Here is a 22,991-nt window from a genome sequence, read left to right as displayed (position 1 = left end):
AGAAAACGCAGAGATTTAGACATCGTTGCTATAGTGAAAGCAGCCGGGGTCAGCGGGGACATATCTTTAAAGTACACGATCTAAATTACTTGCTAACATGTCTCCTGTTCTTCTTGTCTCCAGCTGTGAAGGAGGCGGCTGTACAGAGGAGACACAATCTCTACAGGGACAGCATCATTCTGACTAACAGCGACCCCAACCTACACCTGCTCGAGGACGCACCCTCTGTGGACTGGGCTACCAAGTTCGGTGGCGATGAGCCGGAGGGGTCTGTAGGCAGCGGAGATGAAGGAAGGTGGGGGAGACGCAGGCAGGTGGTGTCCATGATACAGCTGGACGGGGTTCCTCTGCAATACGAGTCCTGCCTGGAGGTCCCAGGGGTGGAGCTCATCCCTGAGGAGGAGGCTGAGGAGTCTGAGTGCCAAGAGGAGGACGAAGGGGAGGAAGACGAGTACCCAGGCTCACCAGGGGGTCCCAAATCCCCTGATAGCGTGAATGAAATCAGGGACCTGATTAACCCGGTGGTGGAGATGGTGCTGCCGGTGCCAGAGGAGAACCAGAGTGACATGACCAACGGGACGGAGCCGACCACCGGCACGGAGCCGACCACCGGCACCATCACCATGGAGGACGGGGTGCGGGAGGAGGTGACACATGTGACCACCGTCACGGAGGACGTCCCCAGGAAATCTGTGCGAAGCAAGACGTCTACGCAGACCATCGTCCAGCAGCTGGTGGGAAGCAGGAAGCAGGAAGCTGGTACGGAGCATCAGGAGGAAGCAGCCATCAAGAACGCCATCGAGGAAATAGACATAGCGGTGCAGGAGGATGACAGTGAACGCATCGCCGAGGCCTCGGCAGCAGAATCAGCTCACGAGTCGTCACCGCCCCCACCGGCGGTTTCACACAGCGGCCCGCGTGACGACAGCGACTACCTGTCTCCGACCGCTGAGGGGCCGGATGAGGGCGAGCCTCAGCCAATCACAAACGGTCTGAATGGAGAGGACAAAATCATCGACCCGGTAGAAGTGGAAGTGGTTTTAGCGTAGGAAGACATTCCTCTGCACACTCACTGTGAAAACTGGAGCGAACAGCAGTGTGTGCGACACATTTATGGAGGGAGAAGATGAATGAATATAGATTGTATTTAAGGGTTTAAACATGTCTGTTCTTTGATATTGTTATCTCCAAAAACCAACTCTCCCACGGCCCCCTGAAGTTTTTTTACTCATATCTTTGGTGACCGGTTTTCTCGTACTGAATCTCAGTTCAGAGTTTTATTTTTCATATTTTGTGTATAAATTCCTTTAGATCGGCCCCTTCAGGCTGCCGGTTTCATCCCATGAACACTGTTAAACATTCACTCATTCTGGCAGGAACACTAAACAACTAAAGATGTTTTCAGATGTTTAAGGTTTGTTTACATCAGCAGGAAGTCAGACCCATTTTCTTTTCATTTAAAAACACATTACAAATAGTCTTTAACTGTAATGCAGATGAATGGAGCTCAATCATGGCCTGTATCTGGGCAGAAGGGGGCGCTATCGTACAACTTTATATGCTTCTGCATTTGTACTACAGTATCAAATACTGCTATCTATTTTTGTAAAGTTTAACATTATAAATATGTAATTTGTTGACTTTTATTTGCAAATGGGCTTTATGTTTCAACGTGTTTCAGTTCAAACGGTCAGGAAACAATTGAATGCATCCTCAATGCTTTTAAAAGATGTTTATATTTTGTATATGTTTTGGGGCAAATGACGTAAATGTTTTGTTTCAGGTGACTTTGCCTGAGGGTGTAGAGATGACCAAGAAAAGTGATGGCTCTTCAAAACAGAGGATGAACTTGAAAAGTCCTTTTTGTGATTACAAGCACAGATTCCTTTATTTTGGCTTGCAGCGACATTACATCACTGATATACTGTTTGTTCTGCTTCTTTGTAATTACATTCTATCCGATATGATGATGACCGTTTCTATTTAAAGCTAATCTACTATTTAATGAAACTTTTCAAATCCGAGTTAAAGGGTCAGTTCACCCAAAACTAGTATCAAGCTGTAGCACCACTGATATTTATCCTTGTGTAAGACATTAGGTCATTTTAGAAAAGACAATCCTTGTTACTGTAAATCATTAAAGGGACACTAAATATTTGGCTTTCATTCCTAAAATACAGCACTATGTAACTACCTGTTTGGTAACCGTACTGTTAACGTTGTTTATTTCTGTGGTTTTGTCATTTTCATATCGTTTTTTTTAAAAGGTTTCCTGAAAAGAACTCTTAAATTTGATACCAAGTATCGAAACGTTTTACATAATGTCCACACAGTCGACAGATTTGAGTTTTGCACGGTTCTGTTGACTTGCTGTGCGTTTAAAGACTCTCCAGATTATGCCGGCAGAAAAGGCCGAGGAACACTTTTATATATCCACCATCAACAAAATGTACAATCGCTGCGTCATGTTGTACAACAGCTGACACCACGTGTCCTCAGATGTTTGAGTCAGATCAGCAAAAACCTGAGAAAATATTAAAAAGTGGTAGAAACCTGAGGAAGCCAACAGAGCAGAGATGAAACAATGAGGCGGTTGTGTCGTGAATACACAGAATAAAGTAGATGAAAGTAATTTGAAGTCTCCGTTTTTATTATAATTCGTAGCAAATAACACTCTTTTCCTGTAAATTAAGGTGTTACCACATTTTTTTGTGACAGCATTTCACACTCTGTAGTCAACAGACCACATTTAATAAAATGCTAAGCAGGTTTCAATTCTTTCTTTTCCCTGTTGTCACTGTATCCAAGGCACATTAGTCAGGATGAGTCAGGTCATTTATTTATGATAAAACCAGCGTGGCGTGGGTATATTTCTTTTGTTTGGATTTGTAGGATGCATATTGAAATGGATGAAAAAAGCTATTTCACTAGCTTTATTCTTTTTTTAATCTTTTTACTTTTGTCAAACAAATCCCTTGAGAGTCTTATTCAATGACAGAAATATGTCCCAAAGAAAATGATTGATATCCAACAATAAATCACCTCGAAACTTACTTGAATATACTTCTAGTGTTCAGAATCAGTTATAAAAATAGTTAAATATACGTTCTTTAAATGAGAAGAGCAGATTTAAAAAAAAAAAAAAAAAAACAGTCACATCTGAAAGGCACTGTTTTTCTTCTTCTGGTTTGTGAATGATTGCCACAGAACCAAATGAGGAACTTTCACTGATATACGTGTGAAAATGGTCAGTTAGCAAACCAAGATGACCCGTCAGGGGAGTTTACGAGCTAAAATCACGAGTCACTTCTCCAAACTGACTGAAAACCGTCTTATGATCTCCGACTATAAATGCCTGTGCCAATTGCGAGTCAGCTTTTACATTTCGCCCCAAAGCACTGCAATAACCGGGCAGAAATATTCTCACATCAACCAAACATCCAATATTTTACACATGCCGTTAGCCCCACAAGAAAAAGGTTGTTTTATAAGCAGTCAAAAACACGAGTGTTCAGGTTGCGTTTTACCTTGAAGTTACAGCAGCTGTGTCCTCAGAGCTCTGCTTTTCTAACTGATGAGAAACCTCATTGTTGAATCATCTGTAGTGTCATAACGACATCCTGAATTATTTAGTAACAAACAGCAAACCATGAAGCAGCTATACAAGTATGTCAAACTCGTGCAGAAAAGCTAAGGGTGACTTCCCGTCTCTGGGCTCTGTGGAACCTCTCCTGTGTGCAATTTAAAGAAACTTCTCTCTAAATCTATTCTCTTTTTTTTTTTTTTAAGATTACAAAACAAAGAAGAGGAGGCCGGAGCACTCCCTCCCCGATGCATTCAACAACAACAACAAAAGTTATTGTGCATTACTCACGACTCAGAGGCTGAGCGCTATGTCCCTTTAAACATCAACGAACCACGTCATTCATTGTAAAGCCCGGCACATCGTCCTTACGGCGAAGGAGAAATATTATGATTTTACATTTCCAGTGAGTCAAGAAACAAAAAAACTGAAGTAAAACTGCATGACTTTTGCATACAAATGTGAGTTTCCAGGTCCAGGAGTTTTGTGCGACAGTTAGTTCTCCTCTTGCATCAACCGAAAAAAAAAGAAGAAAAAAAAACCACTCCCAAAATTATTGAATCATGTGGTTTCCAATTAAGTATCCAGAGCATGTAATCCTTTTAACTCAACAGAGAAAAAGAGAAACAAAAATGCTGTCCTCTGTCCTTATCTGTCAGTGTCTGAGCTGTCCAAACCGTCACATCTGACCCAGAAGAGGAAATGAGATGAAATAACCGAGGACGGAGCCGACGATGATCCCGAGGAAGATCCAGGTGTTGTAGGACATGACGCACAGCATCAGCATGTAGCCCAGAGACACCTGCAGCATGTGGAGGGCCGTCTGGATGACGTGCAGCAGCCAGCTGAGGAGGAGGAGGAGGAGGACGAAGGAGAGGACCGGTTACACCTCCAATACTTCACTCAGCTAATTACTGCAGATCCAGTCTGAACTCTGCATGTTTGATTTAATATACACTAAAATGGCGAGTTGAGGGTAAAAATAACCCAAAAAGAATATAAACTGTTTTTTTTTTTTCGGTTTTCAGGTACAAATATTTGTTTAAACAGATGTTTTTCTAATTGTACTTATTTTTGATGCCATTATTTGTATTTTGCAGTACAAATCTGAGAAAAGAGAAATCATCATGTCAGCAGTATACAGGTGTCACAGTAGGTCATAAAAGGCTCTGTTGGAATAATGTTACACATCCCAGCTCCCAACATCAGTGGGTGTGAGTGAAACTGCGCTTTCACGCAACTCCAGTAAACCGTCAACTTTTTTGGTAATCGTTAAGAACACTCAGACGGCACTTCATACAATGGAACTGATAATAATAATAATAATAATAATAATAATAATAATAATGATAAAGAAAAAACATAGTTATTACGATCATACCGTGGTGACCCTAATCCTTCAGTAAAAATCACGATTGAATGAATGACCTGTTTCTGAGGCTTGGAGCTGGAGGCTGGGAGTCCATCGGGGTCAGCGAGGATTCGGAGGGGCTGCTCTCCAGCACGGAGCTGCTGTCGCTGCGGCCGGACCGGGACTGAGGCTGGGTCAGACCGGAGCCGTTGCCCAGCCACACCCGCCACACTTTGAGCACCTCGTAAAACACTGTGAGGAGCAAGACCACGAACACCGACAGCACCATCCCTGCAACAACACCACGCGCGCACCGTTAACTCGCACACGCTCGCTACGTCGCTCAGTTACCACCTTTGTCGAACAATGTGGAAAATACACTGAAAGTTTCTTTCAGAGTTGGAAGATAAAAGTGGAAGCACTCTCACATCTGTTTACTAAAGATGAAGTTAGAGCCAAATGCAAGTAAACAAAGAGCATGGAGTCAGGACGCAGGAGGAGTCAGTCCACATGTTTCCTGGCCGGGTGGAGTGAGTCCCTGTCGTCTGGTCTCCAGCAGAGAAACACTCCTCCCTGCTCTCTCTCACGTACGACGGGAGCATCAATCGTTCCATCTGACCCCTCTAATACTGTAATATTCATTGAGCTGTGAAACATCCACTTGACACTGAACTGGTTGCTCCTTCCTGAAGGACGGCAGGTGAAGTCAGCTGGGATTTACAATTACAATGAACAATATCAAAAGCCAACGTTAGCGAATCGCAAACTTATTGTGGGATGCAGAGACCCTCTCTACTTTTAAAGTTTGGGCTTGAAATGTTCTTTTATATATATTTTATTCCAACTCTTGAGTCATCCCTGATTATATAGTTGCGCTGCTATAGGCCGATGCTGCTGGGGGACCTCCCATGATGCACCGAGCTCCTCTCCCATCCGCTTCACTCTCTGAGTATTTATACGCCACCATTACATCTCATTATCTTCCTGTTGGTTACTGTTTGTTATCTCTCTATGCAGTTTCCCTCACTTGCATAGTTTTGTCCTTTTTTTGGAGGTATCTCTGGAGCTTGTGTTTGTGTTTGTTTATTGTTTCCTTTATCATACTGTTCTTTTCCCTCCCCGACCGGGGGAGGCAGACGGCCGCCACTTCTCAGCCTGGTTCTGTCGGAGGTTTCTTCCTTTTAAAAAAGGAGGGTTTTTTTTTTCTTACAAATATGGTTGATTGTTGTCTTCCTCTCTATATTGTTGTACAGTTCTGTGGTAAATACTTAACCATGTTAAGCGTTTTGAGATTACATATTACTTGTGTTGTGATTTGGTACAATACAAACCAAATGGAATTTAATTGTTCCACCAAACACGCTACTGAATGTTGGCTAACATGTTCCGTGACATTGCAGTACAGAGCAGGGCTGGCCATCAGACCGAAATACTTTTTTAATCACAGGCCAAAATGTGTCTCGACCTTTGAGCAGCAAAAACTGTCGGGTATGAAACATTCGGCTTGAAACGCTCAGTCGGATTCTAATTCTTATCGGCTATTCAGGCTCATTGTACCGAACGTTCGTATGTAGCCGATTTTGCTCGTGCAAACATTAAACACAGTTGCACTGAGAAGTTTAGTACGAATCGTGTCAAGTTAAGAAAAAAGGGATTTCCGAGATAAACACGTTTATAGTCGCGCGCTCGGGGTTTGAGAGATTTCATGTGAATCCACTGTCACTGCTGTGAAATCAAAGCTGCTGTCGTCCACACGAAGGAACACTCGGCCTCACATTGTACTGTAACGTAAGCAATCATATCAACTTCTCCTGAGCAGTCAGGAAACGCAGCTATCTGTCGACACAACATGCCTTGACAAGATGAACTGGTTTGAAGGAGTTGGCACGGCTCTGCAGTCTCTCAGAAATGAACTACTAATTCTAATTGGAGGTGATTTTTGTTTTGTTTCACACGGAGCAGCTTACCTGCAGGTCCGTGCACATCCCAGAAGTCAAACAGCAGCGTCACGCTGCTCGACACCTCAAAGGTCATCTGAAAAAAAAACATGTGAAATGTATTAAAAACCTGAAAATAGGTTGAGGTGAAGTTAAAGAGTACCTTTACACCTCTGAGGAGCATAATTAAAGCAGGACCAACAGTTACGACAAGACTGAGCTCATCCTCCTGCACTCCAGGATCAGTCACCCAGGACTGAGAGCTACTGCACTGCTCTGTCATCAGTCCTCCCCACCTTTATCTTCTGGTGCAATAACACTCAGAAGATCTTTGATTACAGATCTAAACAACCTTTACTCTGTTTTTCTGTCTTTTCTTACCAGCCACATGCCTTAAAAGTACAAAAAAAAAACAAGAAAAAAAAAAAGAGGGACTTCTCTTCAATTATCTCTACATTATTTTACACTGTGCTTGAAAACTCCTTCGTTTCAAACACAGGACTTTTGGGTTCCTTAAATGCAAAAGGAATTCCGCTGTTTCGGACAAATATCTATTCAGCAGCTCTTTCCCACAATTACAGGACGTATTGTCCCACAAAAGCACACTTTGTTCTGGCCTGCTGCTGTGGATGTGTCCCTGACAGAGGAATGCACTGTTTGCGTGCGTCTGTTACTCAGTCAGCAGTCCAGCTCTCTGCCCGTCTTCCCTGCTAATGCACCACCTGTCCTGGCATGAGTGTCTCTCACCAGCTGCACACTGGCGACTGTCTGAATGAGAACAGCTACAGTAGAAGTTCAAGTGTTGCAGCTTGAGTGTAAAAAAAAAAAAAAAGAAGAGGTATGTTGTTCGTTCAAGTCGTGTCCTACGTAAAGACAAAACACAACGCATGAGAGGCGTCCTGGTGGTTCAGAGATTTGCTGAGTCACATCATGTAAGTCCATCTGAATCTGAAAAGGACCTCCATCTTTACCACGTCACTGTGAACTACCAACTAAAGGCAAATCAATACATTCACCGAAGGCTAATTCCAACGACGCTCTTATGTTGTCGAGCTTTGGTCGTGATTTCTGTCTGTAATGATAACATCGTACTTCCCAGGTTATTTGCATGTCTGGGAATATGGTGACATCACTACAACGAAGCTCCCCGAGCAAACAGGTTGCAGGCGAGCGAACACTTAACCGATACGATTTGAACGGCTGCATTTCAAGAGAAATTTGAAGATAGTGCACTTAAAAGTGTCGACGCACAGCTACAAGTGCACTACGCCCGATTTGAACTCAGAATTCTGTCATTTCACGTGAACGGTGAACTTGTTTGCTTTGGGTGATAATATTTCAGTTCGCCTTCATGTTCTCCTGGTTTGCTAGAAACCCGTATGATGAGCCGTCTCTCTGCTCATCTTCCCCGCCCTCTTCAGACTTCTTATTAGTGACGTCACCATGTCCCCGGCAATTAACTTGCTGAGTGAATTGATATTTGTAGAAACGATGACAACACCCAAAACAAGGCTGGTTCAAAAGCTGGTATGTGGTTGAACCGTTTATGTAACACTAGAGGGTTTTTAATCTGAAACGGATTAACTAAATCACTGCATTTGGCTGACCAGTAGTATTAAACCTCGGTCATTCATTCTCGTTTATTGAGCAACAGAGGTTTCAAATTGAGTAATCCAAGTTGTCACATTTAACCTTGAAGTAACAACTAGGAAGAGGAAGAGCTGCTAGAGCAGCACAGCGAGAACTATAAACTTCATGTGACTTGTTTTAAGTTGTATTGGTTTCCCTAAATTCCTCTCCTTTCTATACTAAACACAGAGACTCGTGAACCGCTTTAACATTTATTAACAGGGCAAACAAACAGTTAAAGTGACAAGAGTGGCAGAAGTATTTGAGACCGTCGGACCAAGTCAAATATAGATTATTTGAGTCGACAGTCCAGCTCATCTGATCTCATCTGAGCTTATCTTTCAAACCGCTCCACAAAACCAGGTGTTTGATTGCCGGGTGACTGTTGAGACTACAAACAGAGATAGTAGTGCTCCAAAACACTCTCAATGGACCGGACTCTCGATTTTGAATGCCTCAGAAAATGTGCTTCAGGTATTCGGTTTCATTTTATAAATATTACAGCAGAGAAGAAACAAATTATAAATCATAATGACTTGAATCGTCAGAATTGCATTGATGCATCAGAAAACCTGACTGTGACAACCGAAATGATTTTGTACTGAAAGCAGTAGGTCATGTGCATGTTAACATACTGATTGTGTCTCTGTATGCTGGATTGTCTGTTTCACAGTTCAGTGCAGATTTAGCCGATTGTCTTATACTAAAAAAATGTACACTACAAAAAACAAAAACAAACAGCTGTGCTATAAATCTAACTGTACAGAGATTCAAATATCCAGTTTAGCTCGGCAGTGTCAGAGAGGTACACATGTAACCACACGGTTATTAATGGTTGAGGTTGCAGCATTGTTATAACCGAAGTGAAATATATTGAAATGTGCTGATAAGATTCTTCCTCCGTGATTTCTGTAAACATGCTGGGCCAAGCATAATAAACAAAAACCCGTCTCAGACATTGGACCAAAGTTACAGCCAGTAAACCACTTTCAGATACAGTCGGCTCCAAATCAAACCTGACGGTGTTACAAGTAGCTGTGTGGGTCAGAAACGGATGCGTCCCGGTCCTACTTCTCCGGGTCTGTTATGGTGACCAAGAAAAATATTACGTGTTTTTTTTTTTTTTCCCACACGGCGAGTGAAACGATCCCGCAATTTAACATGCAGAGAAATATTTGAAAACCCAAATAAAGGCGCTCAACTAACACAATGCAGAAGAGAGCTACTTACGGACATCATGGTGAACTCGCTGAGCGCACTAATGTCACGGTTTTGGTAGGTAGGTAGGTCATCACAGACTTTCTTGTTCGGGTGCAGTCAAGTACGAACCAGTTCTGGTGTGTGCCACTTCAGCTGCAGCTGCAGCAGCAGCAGCAGCCAGTGACCCATTCAAGGTGGACCTTTGCAGCCGGGCGAAGCTGGCGAAGTCACCTCGTGACTTCAGACAACCAGCAGAGGCTGACGGTCAATGGAGTTTGTTTTTGTTTTTTTTGTTCCCAGCAACCGAGAACAAAGAGCTCCGTGTGGACTCGAGTCAAGTCCGGGAAGCCAAATGTCACCCGTCCACATCGAGCAGAGTGAGTACAATTAGAAAATATTAGCAGTATATATCCAGTAAATCGCACGGTATTGGCATTGCTGGTCCAGAGGAAACTACGCATGCGTGAACTAGATCGTCCGCCGATTGTTTACATAATGGGTGACGGGCTCTGGTCACGTGACTGACGGAGAGAGCCGACCGAATTCGTTAAATTTCGTGTTTTTTTTTCTTTCCGCGCTGGAAAATTAGTCATAAATCTTATCTGTGAAGAAGCTGACAGCTGTGACTGGTCTGGAGGGAGGCCGGTTATTTGGGAACGACAGCCATATTATAATTACTGAGAGGTTTCTGTTACTATCTAGACAATGTTTTGTTTTTTTGAAATAGCAGTCTTGTCAACCTATTAAATGTCAAATTATGGCACATCTTTAATGTCTTATAGTATTTTTGTTTAGATATCAATATGAATACTGCTGAATATTGAGCAATTAAAGTGCAAACATGCTAAATCATTCTTCTATTGTTCTTTAATCTGGTCTGTATATGTTTTGGGAAAGAACATGTAGTCAGTTTTGGGTGGACTTCTTCAGTGAATTCGTTACGAGCAGCTTCAAAAAGCTTCCCATTAACATTCCAGTGGCTTTATATAGGCTACTTCCCAAAAATGGTAAGATGTTATACTTACATCTCGCTCTGGATCAGTTGTGTCCATGTTTTCATTTGTTCTTAATTAGAAAAAAGGAGAAGTGCTTCCTGTTATGTAAAGCACTCCTTGTAAAGGAAATCACCCAAACTTGCCCATAAGGCATTCGATTATTTAAAAGAAACGTTTTGGACACGTGGCAATTTCAGAATCACAAAGCTGACGATATAAACAACATAAACACATGTCTTGTCATTTTATTGTTTTACTCTACAGTACAACTTTGATTCTGCACTGTAAGATGAAATATTACATGTACTGGTTGAGGTGCTACCATTAGTATATGCATACTGCACCTGTAAACAGCTTACAAGTAGAAAAATACAAAACCAGACACCACTCATCAGTATGTGAGGGGAGAAGAATGAAAAAAACAAAACAAGTGGGGCTTCATAAAGCTATAGTACCTTTTGGTGGAGAAGAATTCAACAGAATGAGGACTGATGAAGGCAGCGTGAAATTACTTCAGGGAGCTGCTGCTGCAGCATTCTTACAGACAAGAGGAATTGCACATATTTTCTAAAACAAGAGTAAAAACAAAGTCTGACAGATCTAAGGTCCAGTGTCTCACTGTTTTTAAAAGCTACATCTGCATACATCATGTGCACTTTGCGCAGTCCGAGGGAGACAAAACAGGAAGTGCACATCCTGACGTCCTCCCAGAGAAGAAGCAAGTCTATCGCGGGCTCATGTAAGTGGTGTCGGGAATCCAGGTTGTTTAAGGCATGCATTCACTATAACGTCTTTGTTGTATGGGGGACAATCAAAGCAGTTTGCCTGTGGAATTACCGAGCTCAGAAAAACTAAATACAAATTCCTGGGAACATTCGGCAGAATGATTTAGAGTGAGGCGCCAACACCAGAACGGAGACTCTTTTCTTTTTTTTAGGAATTTACAGAAGTTAAAGTGGAGTCTGATTTGACATTGCACTAAAATGAGGAAAAAAAAGACAAACACACGAGTAGTGACACAAACATTCAGTAAAGCAGTTGTGCTTCAGATCTTCAGCGGCATTACTTTCCCACAGAAATGCAACAATAAATATGTGTCGATGCTTTTTCAACACAGTAGGCCTGGGTGATGTGGTGGAACTCACTACCATGTTATAAATAGGGCGATTTTCTAATATATGACACAATATAACAAACAATCAAATTGCAGAAATGAATTGTGTTCTATTGTTATGAATTACTAGAGATAAAACTTTGCAAAAAAAAAAAAAAACTACTGTAACCAATTTGAATTATAATACAACAGAAATTTGGACAGTTATAACGTATTAGGATCATGTCATGATATGATTAGGCTGAAAATATAAAATATAATGTCAAAAAGTGCTGTGTTGTGCACACGTATGTCATCATCTGCACGGACTGAAAGAAGATTCTCATCCTACTAATGTAACACTATAAGAACGTTAAGGCAACAAAGAAGATAAAAACAACACATCCAGAGTGAGACTCAAAAGATCATTTAACGACATGTATCTCAAACCCTAATCTGTCGGGTCTGCTAAACAGGAAGCTGCAAGAAAACAAGATGTATATTCTTTTACAGCAGACGTCAACTGGTGCATCGCAGAAGCAGGCACTCAGTCGAGCAGCTCAGTTTGTTGATCACGTCAAGCTCCAGTTTCATGACTAAGTCGAGATAAAGCTTGTACCAGTATTGACCACAGCAGGGCAGAGACGGGCTGTCAGTGTTTTCGTCTTCTTCTCCAGCTGCAGGAATAAGGAGGCTCATCTGCAGATTAACTGTCCTCTGAATACAGAAGTGGAGTCGAAGCAAAAGCTCTCAGTGATGTGAGCCAACAGAGGGTGGCAGTACAGACCCAATATATCTGCACTTTGAATTTTAATTTGTTACTTGTCAGTGTGTGCTATGTTTTATTTGTTGTAACAAATACTTTCAGGATAAATATATCAACTGGTTGATTTATGCCAATTTAACAAATAAATAAAACAATTTAAGTGTAAATCCATGGCTTTGTATAAGTATTTTTAATTGAACTATATTTTTACTGGTGATCGGCTGAGAGGTTTTACTAAGACCTTGTTTCACAAAAAAAAAGACTTCATTATAAGAAGATGTAATGATCACAGTAACATCTTACACACAGGTTTTTTTTTTTTACTGGTTTTCCAAATGAACCAGCACCTGTTGATGTTTGTTCACCTCTTTGATATCCAGCATGACGAAATCTCTGCCGGGCTGATGGCGAGGACAGCTGAGACACAAACAGACAGAAGTGGACCACAACTAACAAGCACATATTTGGAACGACATCACAAAAGAAGGCCAGACTAAAAGGTCAAACTCGAGCCCGTCATCGGCCAAAATTATTTTCAAGGCATCACAGATGCAACCATTTCTTAACCCTACTCCAAGAATCAAACATGTCCAATCACTGAATATTCTAAACGCTGTATGACGATCCAAAACACTTCTTTTAGGCACAGTGATCTTCACCCGCTCTGTCTGACATTACTTGGTGGGACACGAGGTGAAACTATACGATATGATCCCTTTTCTTTCACTTATTAGAGGAAACGATCTTTAGGGTATTTTAGGGTGGAGTTATCGTCCATTCTCTTACACGCAGCATGTCTCTGTCCCGGTTTGTTGAGAGGCGAGTGCAGACAGATGCGGGTGGGCGTGGCCACAATGCTCCATCACCTGCTTCTTCTACTGACTGCTGGTGAAAGTGGAGTTGGCGCTACTGCAGCTTTCCTCATAACTGGGTGGAGGCTCTGTAACACACACATGCAAGGATCATGTAAGTACGGAAGCATTCTCAGGTCATCTTTTACTCTGCTTTCATCTTAAATTTAAAAGTAGCTGTCTTTACCAACTACCATTAAAGAGCACTTACTATACCGAGGTGTTTACTGCATTAAAGAACACGGCGAGTGTTCGATGTTCTAAGCTCAGCGCCTGAGAGCAGAGATGCAGCGATGCTTGCGAGCCAGTTCAGGCAGTCGATTCGACTCGTACACACAGGTTGATTCATGCTGAAAACATTTCCCGTCTCTCCCCTTCACCTGTCAGAAACACTGCTGGCCTGTGTCAGTACTCCTGCTTTTCCCTTTAACCCCATCACCACCCCAGCATCCACCTGCAGGCTCCAGGGGAGCTTAAGGTATTTGTCATCACTACCCAATATCTCCACGTAATCACATCTGCAGGGAGTGATGAAACTGTAACCATCTTCTGCAGCAGCAATAAACATTTCGTTTTTTGAATTAGCTGCCATTTAACTGTCATTTTACAACTATCTGCCAGTCATTAGAGGGACATCAGGCAAAATCAGTTCAAACAGCAACCTGATGGTAACTTGGTTGCACACTAAAATACTGATATTAATACTGGCCACTCTTGGCGTTGCCAGAACCTTTCCATGAGTAGAAAGCTGCATTATAGAGGTTCATAGGACTTCTGGGTGTTTTATTAGGGTGAAGAGCTGAATTCAGGCACAGCATTAGCCAGAGTTTATCCAGATTTGGAAACTGAACTTGAGACAACTGTGGCAGCCATTTTGACTTCCTGTTTTGAGCTGTCTTTCCTTTTGTATCGTGGAGAAAAGCAGGACGTCCATCATCACTGATATCGAGTATCACCTGTGCTTGCTGCTACATAAGCTGCAGGATTCAGCAAGTTTCTCTCTCCCTGGACGCATGGTTGGTGGTTTGTGTTTGGTTTGGTTTTTGTGCTTACTTTTCTTGCTCAACACACCTCACTCTACGCTCACTCAGATACAGAAAACCTTGCTGATGTTTAGATTTACATAATTTAGGTTGTAATTGTTTAATTTGTTGTATTTAATAAATCTTTAGTTTAAAGTCACGTATTGTCCTCTTGGTCCTTCCCACGAGCCGGCCTGTGACACAACTCATTACTGAATTTGATTGTGGTAAAAACTCAAAGCATAAACTATCATAAAGATGATACTTTTTTCGGCCGTTGCACTCAACTAATATAGACTCTGTCACTGGTGCCAGTGTGTAATGTGTTTCTGAAGAACTTACCATGAGGGTAGTCCCAACTGCTGTACTCTGGAGGGAGGATGAGAGAACAGGAAGTGGGGACCGGAGTCACATTTCCATCAGTGAAGAAAGGTATGGTGGCTCCAGTGGACACGCAGAACAGTGGGGCGGACGCATTGGGTCGTCTGTGGTCGGGAGGCAGCGCTGCGCCCGGCGCGTGGCTGAAGGCGCTGGGTGACATGGTGACCGGCTGACCTGACTGGTCCTGCTGAGAGTGACTTTTGGTGGGAATCTCCTCACTGGCGATGCCCCCTGCGCACAGCCCCTCCTCTGGCTCCTCCTCCGCTGGCGGAGCACTGGGCGTCACCCCAGCGGCACCGGTTGCCATGGCCGCACCGCGGTTTGGACTGGTGGGCGGCATGGGCCTCGACGGAGTAAAGTTCACAGCAATGTTCCCGATGTAGATGGGCAGAGTGACAACTGCATCTGGAGACTTTAGTGACACCTGTAACACAACCAGTGATTTATAATAAAGTCATTTATTTTTATTTAAAAATATAGGTCTTATTTTTGGGAAATAATTTGATTTAAAGACCTAAAGATAAAATCTGAAGCAATCTATTCATAAGTTTACAATCTTATGCAGTACAGACACAGAGCAGCAAGTTCAGTTTTGGACTGCGGTCAAGTCAAGCAGGTTTGCTTGTCACTTTAAGAGGGTGAAGCAGCAGCATCACTGAATAACAGTGAGAAGCTGCGACCTGATCCATCTATTAACTGCTATCTTTCGCTAATCATGAATAGTTCAAGAGTTTGGCATATCGATGTGTCTTGTCGTCCTCTGTGTTTGAACTCAAGACTCACGATGCTGCAAAATAATGTTCCACTTTCACAAATTCTTAATTTTCACTCGTATCAGCTGCTAAATGTTGCACTGTAAAGCCCAGCGTTAGGAAAAGGATATCTAAAGTTAGAGAAGAAAATTAAATGGTAAATAGTCTGCACTTACATGCTTTATCAGTCTCAAACTTTACAGTTTGCCTCTCATTCACCCACACATTAATTGACACACATGCTGCTGAATGAGCTTGAATCTCTCAGTATTATAGTTATTATATCTTTTTAACTATATTCCCAAATATTGAATTGCATCTGGAAGTGATTATGGTGACATCTTGATGGAGAGCACTAATGGAGCTTGCATTATACTGTGAAGTTTATTTGCCCATTTAAAAAAAAACTAATTGTGTGCTGCATTTCTGTGAACGCACATTTAGTCTTAAGAAAACTGACAAAATATTTTAAAAACAGGCTGATGATAAAATATATGACCAAAAAAAAAAAAATAGTCTGAAGCAGCCAAAATAATCACAATATCTTTTCTTATAATTTCTTATGATAATTAATGGATAGATGGGACTGTGGAGTGGGTTTATAATGAGTGTGTATCATCAATAATTCAGTGGGTTCGATCCGGAAACAATTAATACTGTATAAAGGATGTTATTTGAAAGTATGTCGAGAGCTGGTCTGTCGAAAAATAAACCAGAAAGAGCTGAAAATGAAGCATATCTCTGTTTACAGCGACAACAAGCACCGAAATGTAAAATTCTGCTGCGTGGAGGAAACAAAACAAGGTTGAAAAAGCGCTGGCCGTACTATTATTCCTTTTGTACTGGTAAATCAATACAGCTGTATTACAACAGTAACACACAGACACACACTCTGACCTGAATGAAGTAGTCGATGTCTACAAGGCTGCAGCCGGCCAGCGCTGACTGAGGAAGAGGAGGGACGATGATCTGTTCCCTCCACTCTGCATGTTTCCCAGCCTTCACTCCGGCTCCCTCCACCTCAGCGATGGTCCGCAGGTCAAACACAGGCCGCTTGGTCTTGTATGTCACTTTCTGGTGTGACAAACACACACAAACATGAAAAGATGTGACGCTGACCTCACACCTCTTCACACACCTCTGACGTATAGCTTACAACAAAAAGTGTTCTTTTGAAATGGATTGAGAAAAGTCCTTTTAGTGTTACCTTGAGGTAGAGGGAGACTTTATGTGCTCCCACATGAAAGAATGACCTCTATGGATGGTTATGTCTCAGTGGAGATGTATATTATATCTCCAGCGGTGCTTATGGCGGTATTTAGTAATGATTATTGAAATCTGTGAATAGGTGTTTTTGATCTTTATCAAGTGTTTTTTTTGGTCTATTTTCTGAAGAATACTAAAGACTGGGACCGCAGTTAGTCTACGGAAAGAAAATATCATTATTATTATTGATTATATTCAATAACGTACCTGTATGAGACTGGCCAGTACACACCCCGTGTCTTTCCCTGACTTGTTGTGGATCTCGGTGGATAACTTGATGACCTGACCAGGGATGTAACCCCTCAGGTCACTGCGAGCTTTCAGCATCAGAGTCCCCGTCTTCACCAAGAGGTAGCTGAACTTCTTAGTGATCACTGCATAGCTCTGATGCTGCAGAAACAAAGTTGCAGGATAAATGTTTATTTCTGCGCAGTTGGTATTAAAAGGTTTCACTTGTTGTGCTGATTCCTTATTTCTGCTGAGTTCACCAGTATCAGGAAACTGTGACAGTCATGATAGGAAGAGAGTGGATTATAAGGAGAGAGTAAAGGATAAAATGCATTACATATCCTGCTCTGCCAATAAATCGAATAAGCCTTGACCAAGAAAAAGGTAGGTCAAATGAAAAATGCATTAAGGCGTTTCAAAATCGCCCACCATTTCAATCCAGTCCCAGATTTACTCTGTGAGAACACAACATGAAGTAATAAAAATCAAGGTGAAGAAAAAGTACAAAGATCTGAGAACCAAACACTCACTTCAATGTGAGGCACCTCATTGAGGTTGAGCAGGTTGAGTAGGTAGAAGGGCTTCTGGGCTTTGTAGTCCTTGGAAAACAGGGGCGTGTCTATGGTCGCTCTCACACGGTAAACAACCTTTCCAAAGGGTCCTTCAAAGGATGTTGGGACAGCAACTGAAGAGAGGATTGACAGACATGACAAGGACATTTTCTAATCAATGGGTTAAACAAAAACATTCAAATGTGATTTTGGGGTAATAATAATAACCAGTTAAAATACAGAAATCTGTCTATCTCAATAGAGATTTGTTGGAGATAAAAAAAGAAAACAAAGAAGGAGGAAAAGTAAATAAAAAAATTAAATAAAAAAGTAACTTGAGGGAGTACTGAACTTCCATTACTTTGATGGAACTGTCCGCATTGCGTCAACCCTATCAGTTATTAACCAAAAAAACAACAACCTATCTTTTCATTCAAAACCAAATTTCAATACCGAAGTCTGCTCTGTGATTGTCGTCTCCACCAACAGTTCTTCTCTTGTATCTCTATGCTGTCCTTTTCTCTCTCTGCTCTCCTCTCAACCCCAACCGCTCGAGGCAGATGCTCCGCCCACCTCTGAGCCTGGTTCTGTCGGAGGTTTCTTCCTGTTCAGATGGAGGTTTTTCTGCCTTAAAGATGAGTTTTTCCTCCTAGCTTATGTGGGAATTGTTGAATTGTTGGGTTTCTCTGTATGACGCTGCAAAGTTCTGCTGTAAGGACTTTAATGTGTTAAGTGCCATGAAATAACCTGTGTTGTGATTTGCAACTATATAAATACAATTGAATTGAAGTCAGTGAAGTAGCCAAGTAGAGCAAAATGTCGGCTTTACTTAGGCGGCCTGCTAAGGCTAGAAAAGTCACAAGATTTCACCTCACAGTAAACAAATCTTACATTACAACATCTTATTTCTCACTTTTCACACTAACTTTTGGAAATGCAGTGCAATGCGTGCTAGCTAGCATCTGCCGATAGCCTGCACGTGAGGCGTTTAGGCAACAGCAGTAAATCGTACAGCCTACCAATAGCCTACATCAAACTAAAGATTTGCACTATAAAGTGTAATGTCATTTTTTGTTGTTGCTGTTAAAATTAATACCATACCAAACGCTTGGTCAAATTCTACATATATTATATGATTTCATTTTAGATCATTTCTACAAGGGGGACAATAAGCTGGAAATTGTCGTTATCCATGCCGACCTCTATCAGAACTGTCACTAGATGTAAAAAGCCCTTCAGACTGATTCCTGCACATCTTGTCCTGATTGGAAAAAGGACAAGGTTTTTGTGACTCAAGGAAAGGGCAGCGAAGAGGAGGAAATAGCGAGAGAGGGAAAAGTTAGAGGGTAGGAAATTTAAGAAGAGGGAGAAAAAAAAAAATCACTGTTGGGGGGTGAAAGCAGCCAGACAGACAGGAGAGGAAGATATTCAGAGCCGGTGGAGAGGTTCAAAACACAGGTTCAAAACTTCTTCTGAGATTGTCATCCATACAAATAATCTGCATATAGATTTCCGAGCGGGATGCACAAAAAGGTGATTAATGTGTTGTCGAAATCAAAGCCGAGCCACTCTGTCAACCTCACTATTCTAATGTGTTCCTTGTTTCCTGGATCCTCATTCAGATGTTAATGTCAGCGAAGATGGCGGCTGCTCCAGGGACAATCCGCTGCTGCTGTCAATGAGAATTAATCAGGAGAGGCGGCTTGTTGTTGTTTTGTCTCAGACAGCTTGGCAGCTAAAACAGAGCCATGGGTGGATGACAGAGGACAGACTGAAGCACCAGACCCACTGTCCTCAGAGACACACCAGGTTGGGCTGCTTGTGGCTGCTGAAGGTGGATTGTACAGCCTGACTTGTTCCTTTGGACTCAAATAAAACCCATCCTCTGTGTTATATAAGAAGACTGGTAATCACGTGTTGATTTGCAGGTCAAAAGATGTGTAAACTCTTATATAAAACAAGGCTACGTTTGTTTTTAAAGTAAAAATTATTCAGATTTGTTTGATACTGCATCATTATTAACATCACATTTGTGTTTTTAGCTGTGTGTTTGGACTGCAACAGCAAGGAAGCCCTCGAAATGTGACTCACTGACTGACAAAATTACACCATTGGTTGGTTCCTGAGTCTATTTCAACTTAAAAGGCTTTGTTTCAAATGGGCAAAGTCTACTGAGAGTGCCTAGTACATCAAAGAAAAGTAAGAAACTGATGATAGACCAAATCAATCCTCCCAGTCTTAGTTGAAGCTCAGATAACCAAAATGAAGCTCTCGTATTGTGGACACATTATGAGAAGAACCAATTTAGTGGAAAATACAAATGTGCTTGGAACAGTTGAAAGAAAACGAACAGGAGGATGACCACAAACAAGATGAATGGATGCAATCAAAGAAATCATGATTAAGCTGTCCAGCAGCCAAAAGACTCAAACAAAAGATACTCTGGAGGAAATGGTTGCCAGGATACGAAATCTACTTGATGGGACATAGCATATCATAGCGCTTGATAAACGGTCCATCCATATAATTAGGCTTTGACCTCAGTCTTGTTCATGAAATGTCTCAACAACTTTGGGATGAATTTCCATGAAATAAAGGAAACAGACGAGCTGTCCTGTGGGTCAGCTGTAATCACTTTCACCTTGTGTTGTCATCAGGTCCAACTAATACACACCAGCAAAGCTACAGAAGTTAGTGGTTCCTCATGTTCGGAACCAATTAGAAAACGCAAGCATGCGAACACACTAAACTATGATAGTTTACATCGTACGTACACCTGTTTAATGTTTGCATTGCCATTGTGAGCTTGTTAGAATGCTATTGTTAGTATTTAGCTTGACAAAGTCTTATCAGCATTCAAATGGCTATATTTTCAATATGCATAAATCAGTTTCTAATTACAAGTTAAGTTGATGATATTCCATCAAGACTGTCAAAATAAAGAACTTCCAAACTGAGTAAGTTACACCTCTACAGATCAATCGATATCGAGATTCTGACTTTAGATCCGTACAAATCAAGTAAAACATGCTTCATGTTCTTTGTTGTGGTTGTGAGCAGCAGCAGGACTCATCTAAAAAGGAGCAAAGAGACTTGTGGTCTCTCATCTCATGTCCTTGTGAAATGAAGCCATCCAAACCTTATTTATGCCTTTAAGTGTCCATGTACTGTGTTTTTCTATGGCCTTCCTCTTGTCTTCGAATTTCTTTGTTCCCTCTGTGAGAAGAGATCTCGCCAGATCGACACCTAATGTTTCGACTCTCCATGACTTGGCTGGTGTTATCAGAAGAAATTCTGTTCATCCTTCTTTTCAAAATGTTGTTAAAAAAAACACTAACAAAGGCTCCTTGAAGCTCAACTGCATATGTGTGAATATGAGCAGGATGAATCCCTGAATCCACTTTTTCCATAATAAATCAAACTATTTCTGCCTATCTTGCGGTATTTTGATAATATCATAGCTTTTCCTCAAATATAATTTACAACAGAGTATAACAGATTTTTTGATTTTACTGAAAACGTAAAAAAAACAAAGGGCCATGATGAAAGATGCAGAACTGCCAAACTCCTTGCTAATATTCTGGTTGTTGGTTGTTTTGACTTTTTCTTCAATTATAACTTTCAGAATTTAAAAAAAAACCAAAAACTTATAATCATCATTAAGGTTACACGTTTTTGCTGAAGCTGCTGCAGAAAGATGCTGACTCGTTCTTGTTATCTATGTCAATGAGGATAAACAAAATATCAGAAACATCTGAGTATACCACAATAACATCCAAAGAAAATGAGTGCAGTCAAGTAGTACCTTCACTAACAGAATGAAGCCGTCTTCAACCCCTCTCACTTATCAAGACACACATTGATGGTGACATCCTGGTGCTGACCCCCACATTACCAGAACACTGGGGTCCAGTGTCTGACTCGAGGACACCGTGACATGGTATTAGGAGAAAAAAACATCAATGCTGCGATACTGAGGGTTGGGCGTTAAGAACTGTATGATACAATATGAAAATGCAGGAACTAGTTCTTTTCCAGCCTTTGTGGTGAGTTTATATGAATTATTTGCTTTTTTTCCTCTCTTAAGAAACAACTGTGACCCCTTACTGTCAGCGCAAATATTAGAACACAAATTCAAACAAGCCTGCTCTTGCTGTCTTTGAGTAGGAATTGGTATCAAGTTGTTGCATTCAAATATCACCTGGCAATGCCTTTACACTACATATCTCGCCAATTCGATATGTAGTGTGTGTTTTTCGTATCACCTTCTGTTTATGTTTACATTTTTGGTGCAAATTCTGCAGGTTTTATTAAAGGTCATTATACGTACATAGAAAAGTAAATAGTCCAGTCATTTCATGATAATGCAAACTGTACAATATAGTGTCACTTTTGCTTTTCATTTATGACCTAAAACTCTAAATTAAATTGGAAAAAAAAAATCTCTTCAAGTCACGCGTTACAAGTCAGGTCAGGTCTTTATACCTCAAGACTTGATCTGCTTTCTGTGTACTTTAAGGATCACATTCACATACATACTGTACATCCAAGGGTGTGTCTGTTTGCAGTGCCAGCAGGGGGCAGTAGGAGATGCTTGATTCTCCAGCGAGTCACTTATCACTACATGATAGTTAACATGCCCTCTGCTGATGTTCTCAAGTCTGGGGGCCTGAAAGCAAGGGAGGGCGAAGCATGGAGGCATGAAGACCAATTAAACAGTGACTGCACAACTGGAGAGGGAACTAAAAATACCCCCCCCCCCTTCAGCCCACGCCTGAGAGAGTGTAACACAGACACTGCACAGCGTGTGTGCCCTCACAAGTGCCAAGCAGGTTTAGCAGCTTGTGTTATTTGCATGGTGGTGGTTTTGTATTTTATTGACAGGGAAAATGTATTCATCAGCATTACAAGTGTGTTTGTGAACAAGGGGTATGAGGAATAAAGATGCATGATCACGCTGAGGCATCACAATCAGCACGCCCCTCCCAAATCCCCTAAACATGAACCATGGAAGCTTTCTGACTGCTGAGTCACCACTTTGTATTAGACATAGAGATCTTGTACGTTATCAGAGGGCATCACATCTGTATGCTCCTTTCAGTGACGTCATGTGGATCTCTGATAAAACTGGTTCATGAGAAAACAATTACAGGAACAGTGGGCATGTTACCGACACGCAGGACTGAGGTGCAACAGCTCTGCTTACCTGGAATAGGAAAGTGGAACGGGAAAACGTGTTCGCCCGCCATCAGAGTTCCTGTAAGACAAGAGCATTTATCAGCTACTGAAAACGAAAAAATGCAAATGTGATTCACAGTGTAGGCGTGATACTTTTTAGGCCGTGTGTCTGTATGACTGTATTTATTCCTACTCCACATATTCAGCC

The 22,991-nt window shown here is 41.6% G+C and overlaps 3 protein-coding genes across 3 annotated transcripts in view; 1 reads left to right on the top strand and 2 right to left on the bottom strand.

The window, feature by feature from the left end:
• The window catches only part of niban2a (niban apoptosis regulator 2a), a 28,243-nt gene extending 26,184 nt beyond the window's left edge, over positions 1 to 2,059 (top strand). Inside the window, exon 15 of the mRNA XM_069705659.1 lies at positions 124 to 2,059. Within this exon, the coding sequence (XP_069561760.1) occupies positions 124 to 1,049 (926 nt within the window). The 3' untranslated portion in view covers positions 1,050 to 2,059. The remainder of the gene's footprint in view (positions 1 to 123) is intronic.
• A 1,111-nt stretch (positions 2,060 to 3,170) lies between these two features.
• On the bottom strand, positions 3,171 to 10,249 carry slc31a2 (solute carrier family 31 member 2). Its single transcript, XM_069705682.1, has 4 exons — positions 9,731 to 10,249; positions 6,902 to 6,968; positions 5,012 to 5,225; positions 3,171 to 4,428 (listed from the first exon to the last, which is right to left on the bottom strand). Exons 1-4 carry the CDS (start codon positions 9,737 to 9,739, stop codon positions 4,263 to 4,265), a joined length of 456 nt encoding a protein of 151 aa, XP_069561783.1. The 5' UTR covers positions 9,740 to 10,249; the 3' UTR covers positions 3,171 to 4,262.
• A 671-nt stretch (positions 10,250 to 10,920) lies between these two features.
• The window catches only part of arrdc1b (arrestin domain containing 1b), a 40,928-nt gene continuing 28,857 nt past the window's right edge, over positions 10,921 to 22,991 (bottom strand). The window contains exons 3-8 of the mRNA XM_069705670.1: positions 22,812 to 22,862; positions 17,585 to 17,739; positions 17,034 to 17,216; positions 16,458 to 16,634; positions 14,770 to 15,232; positions 10,921 to 13,494 (exon numbers count right to left, since the gene is read on the bottom strand). Coding sequence (XP_069561771.1) covers positions 13,430 to 13,494; positions 14,770 to 15,232; positions 16,458 to 16,634; positions 17,034 to 17,216; positions 17,585 to 17,739; positions 22,812 to 22,862 — 1,094 coding nt within the window. The 3' untranslated portion in view covers positions 10,921 to 13,429. The remainder of the gene's footprint in view (positions 13,495 to 14,769; positions 15,233 to 16,457; positions 16,635 to 17,033; positions 17,217 to 17,584; positions 17,740 to 22,811; positions 22,863 to 22,991) is intronic.

This window comes from Brachyistius frenatus, unplaced genomic scaffold (assembly GCF_029030835.1).
Source record: "Brachyistius frenatus isolate BFR_SWC_R1_liver_20210118 unplaced genomic scaffold, ASM2903083v1 Contig_3, whole genome shotgun sequence".
Classification (NCBI taxonomy): domain Eukaryota; kingdom Metazoa; phylum Chordata; class Actinopteri; family Embiotocidae; genus Brachyistius; species Brachyistius frenatus.
This window is presented reverse-complemented; position numbering and strand designations above follow the sequence as displayed.

Excerpts from the sequence above, each read along its gene's own strand:
- slc31a2 (XM_069705682.1), bottom strand. Across the intron at positions 5,226-6,901 it reads GGATGTGCACGGACCTGCAG|GGATGGTGCTGTCGGTGTTC; the intron begins GTAAGCTGCTCC and ends GTGTTGTTGCAG. Across the intron at positions 4,429-5,011 it reads GCTCCAAGCCTCAGAAACAG|CTGGCTGCTGCACGTCATCC; the intron begins GTCATTCATTCA and ends CCTCCTCCTCAG.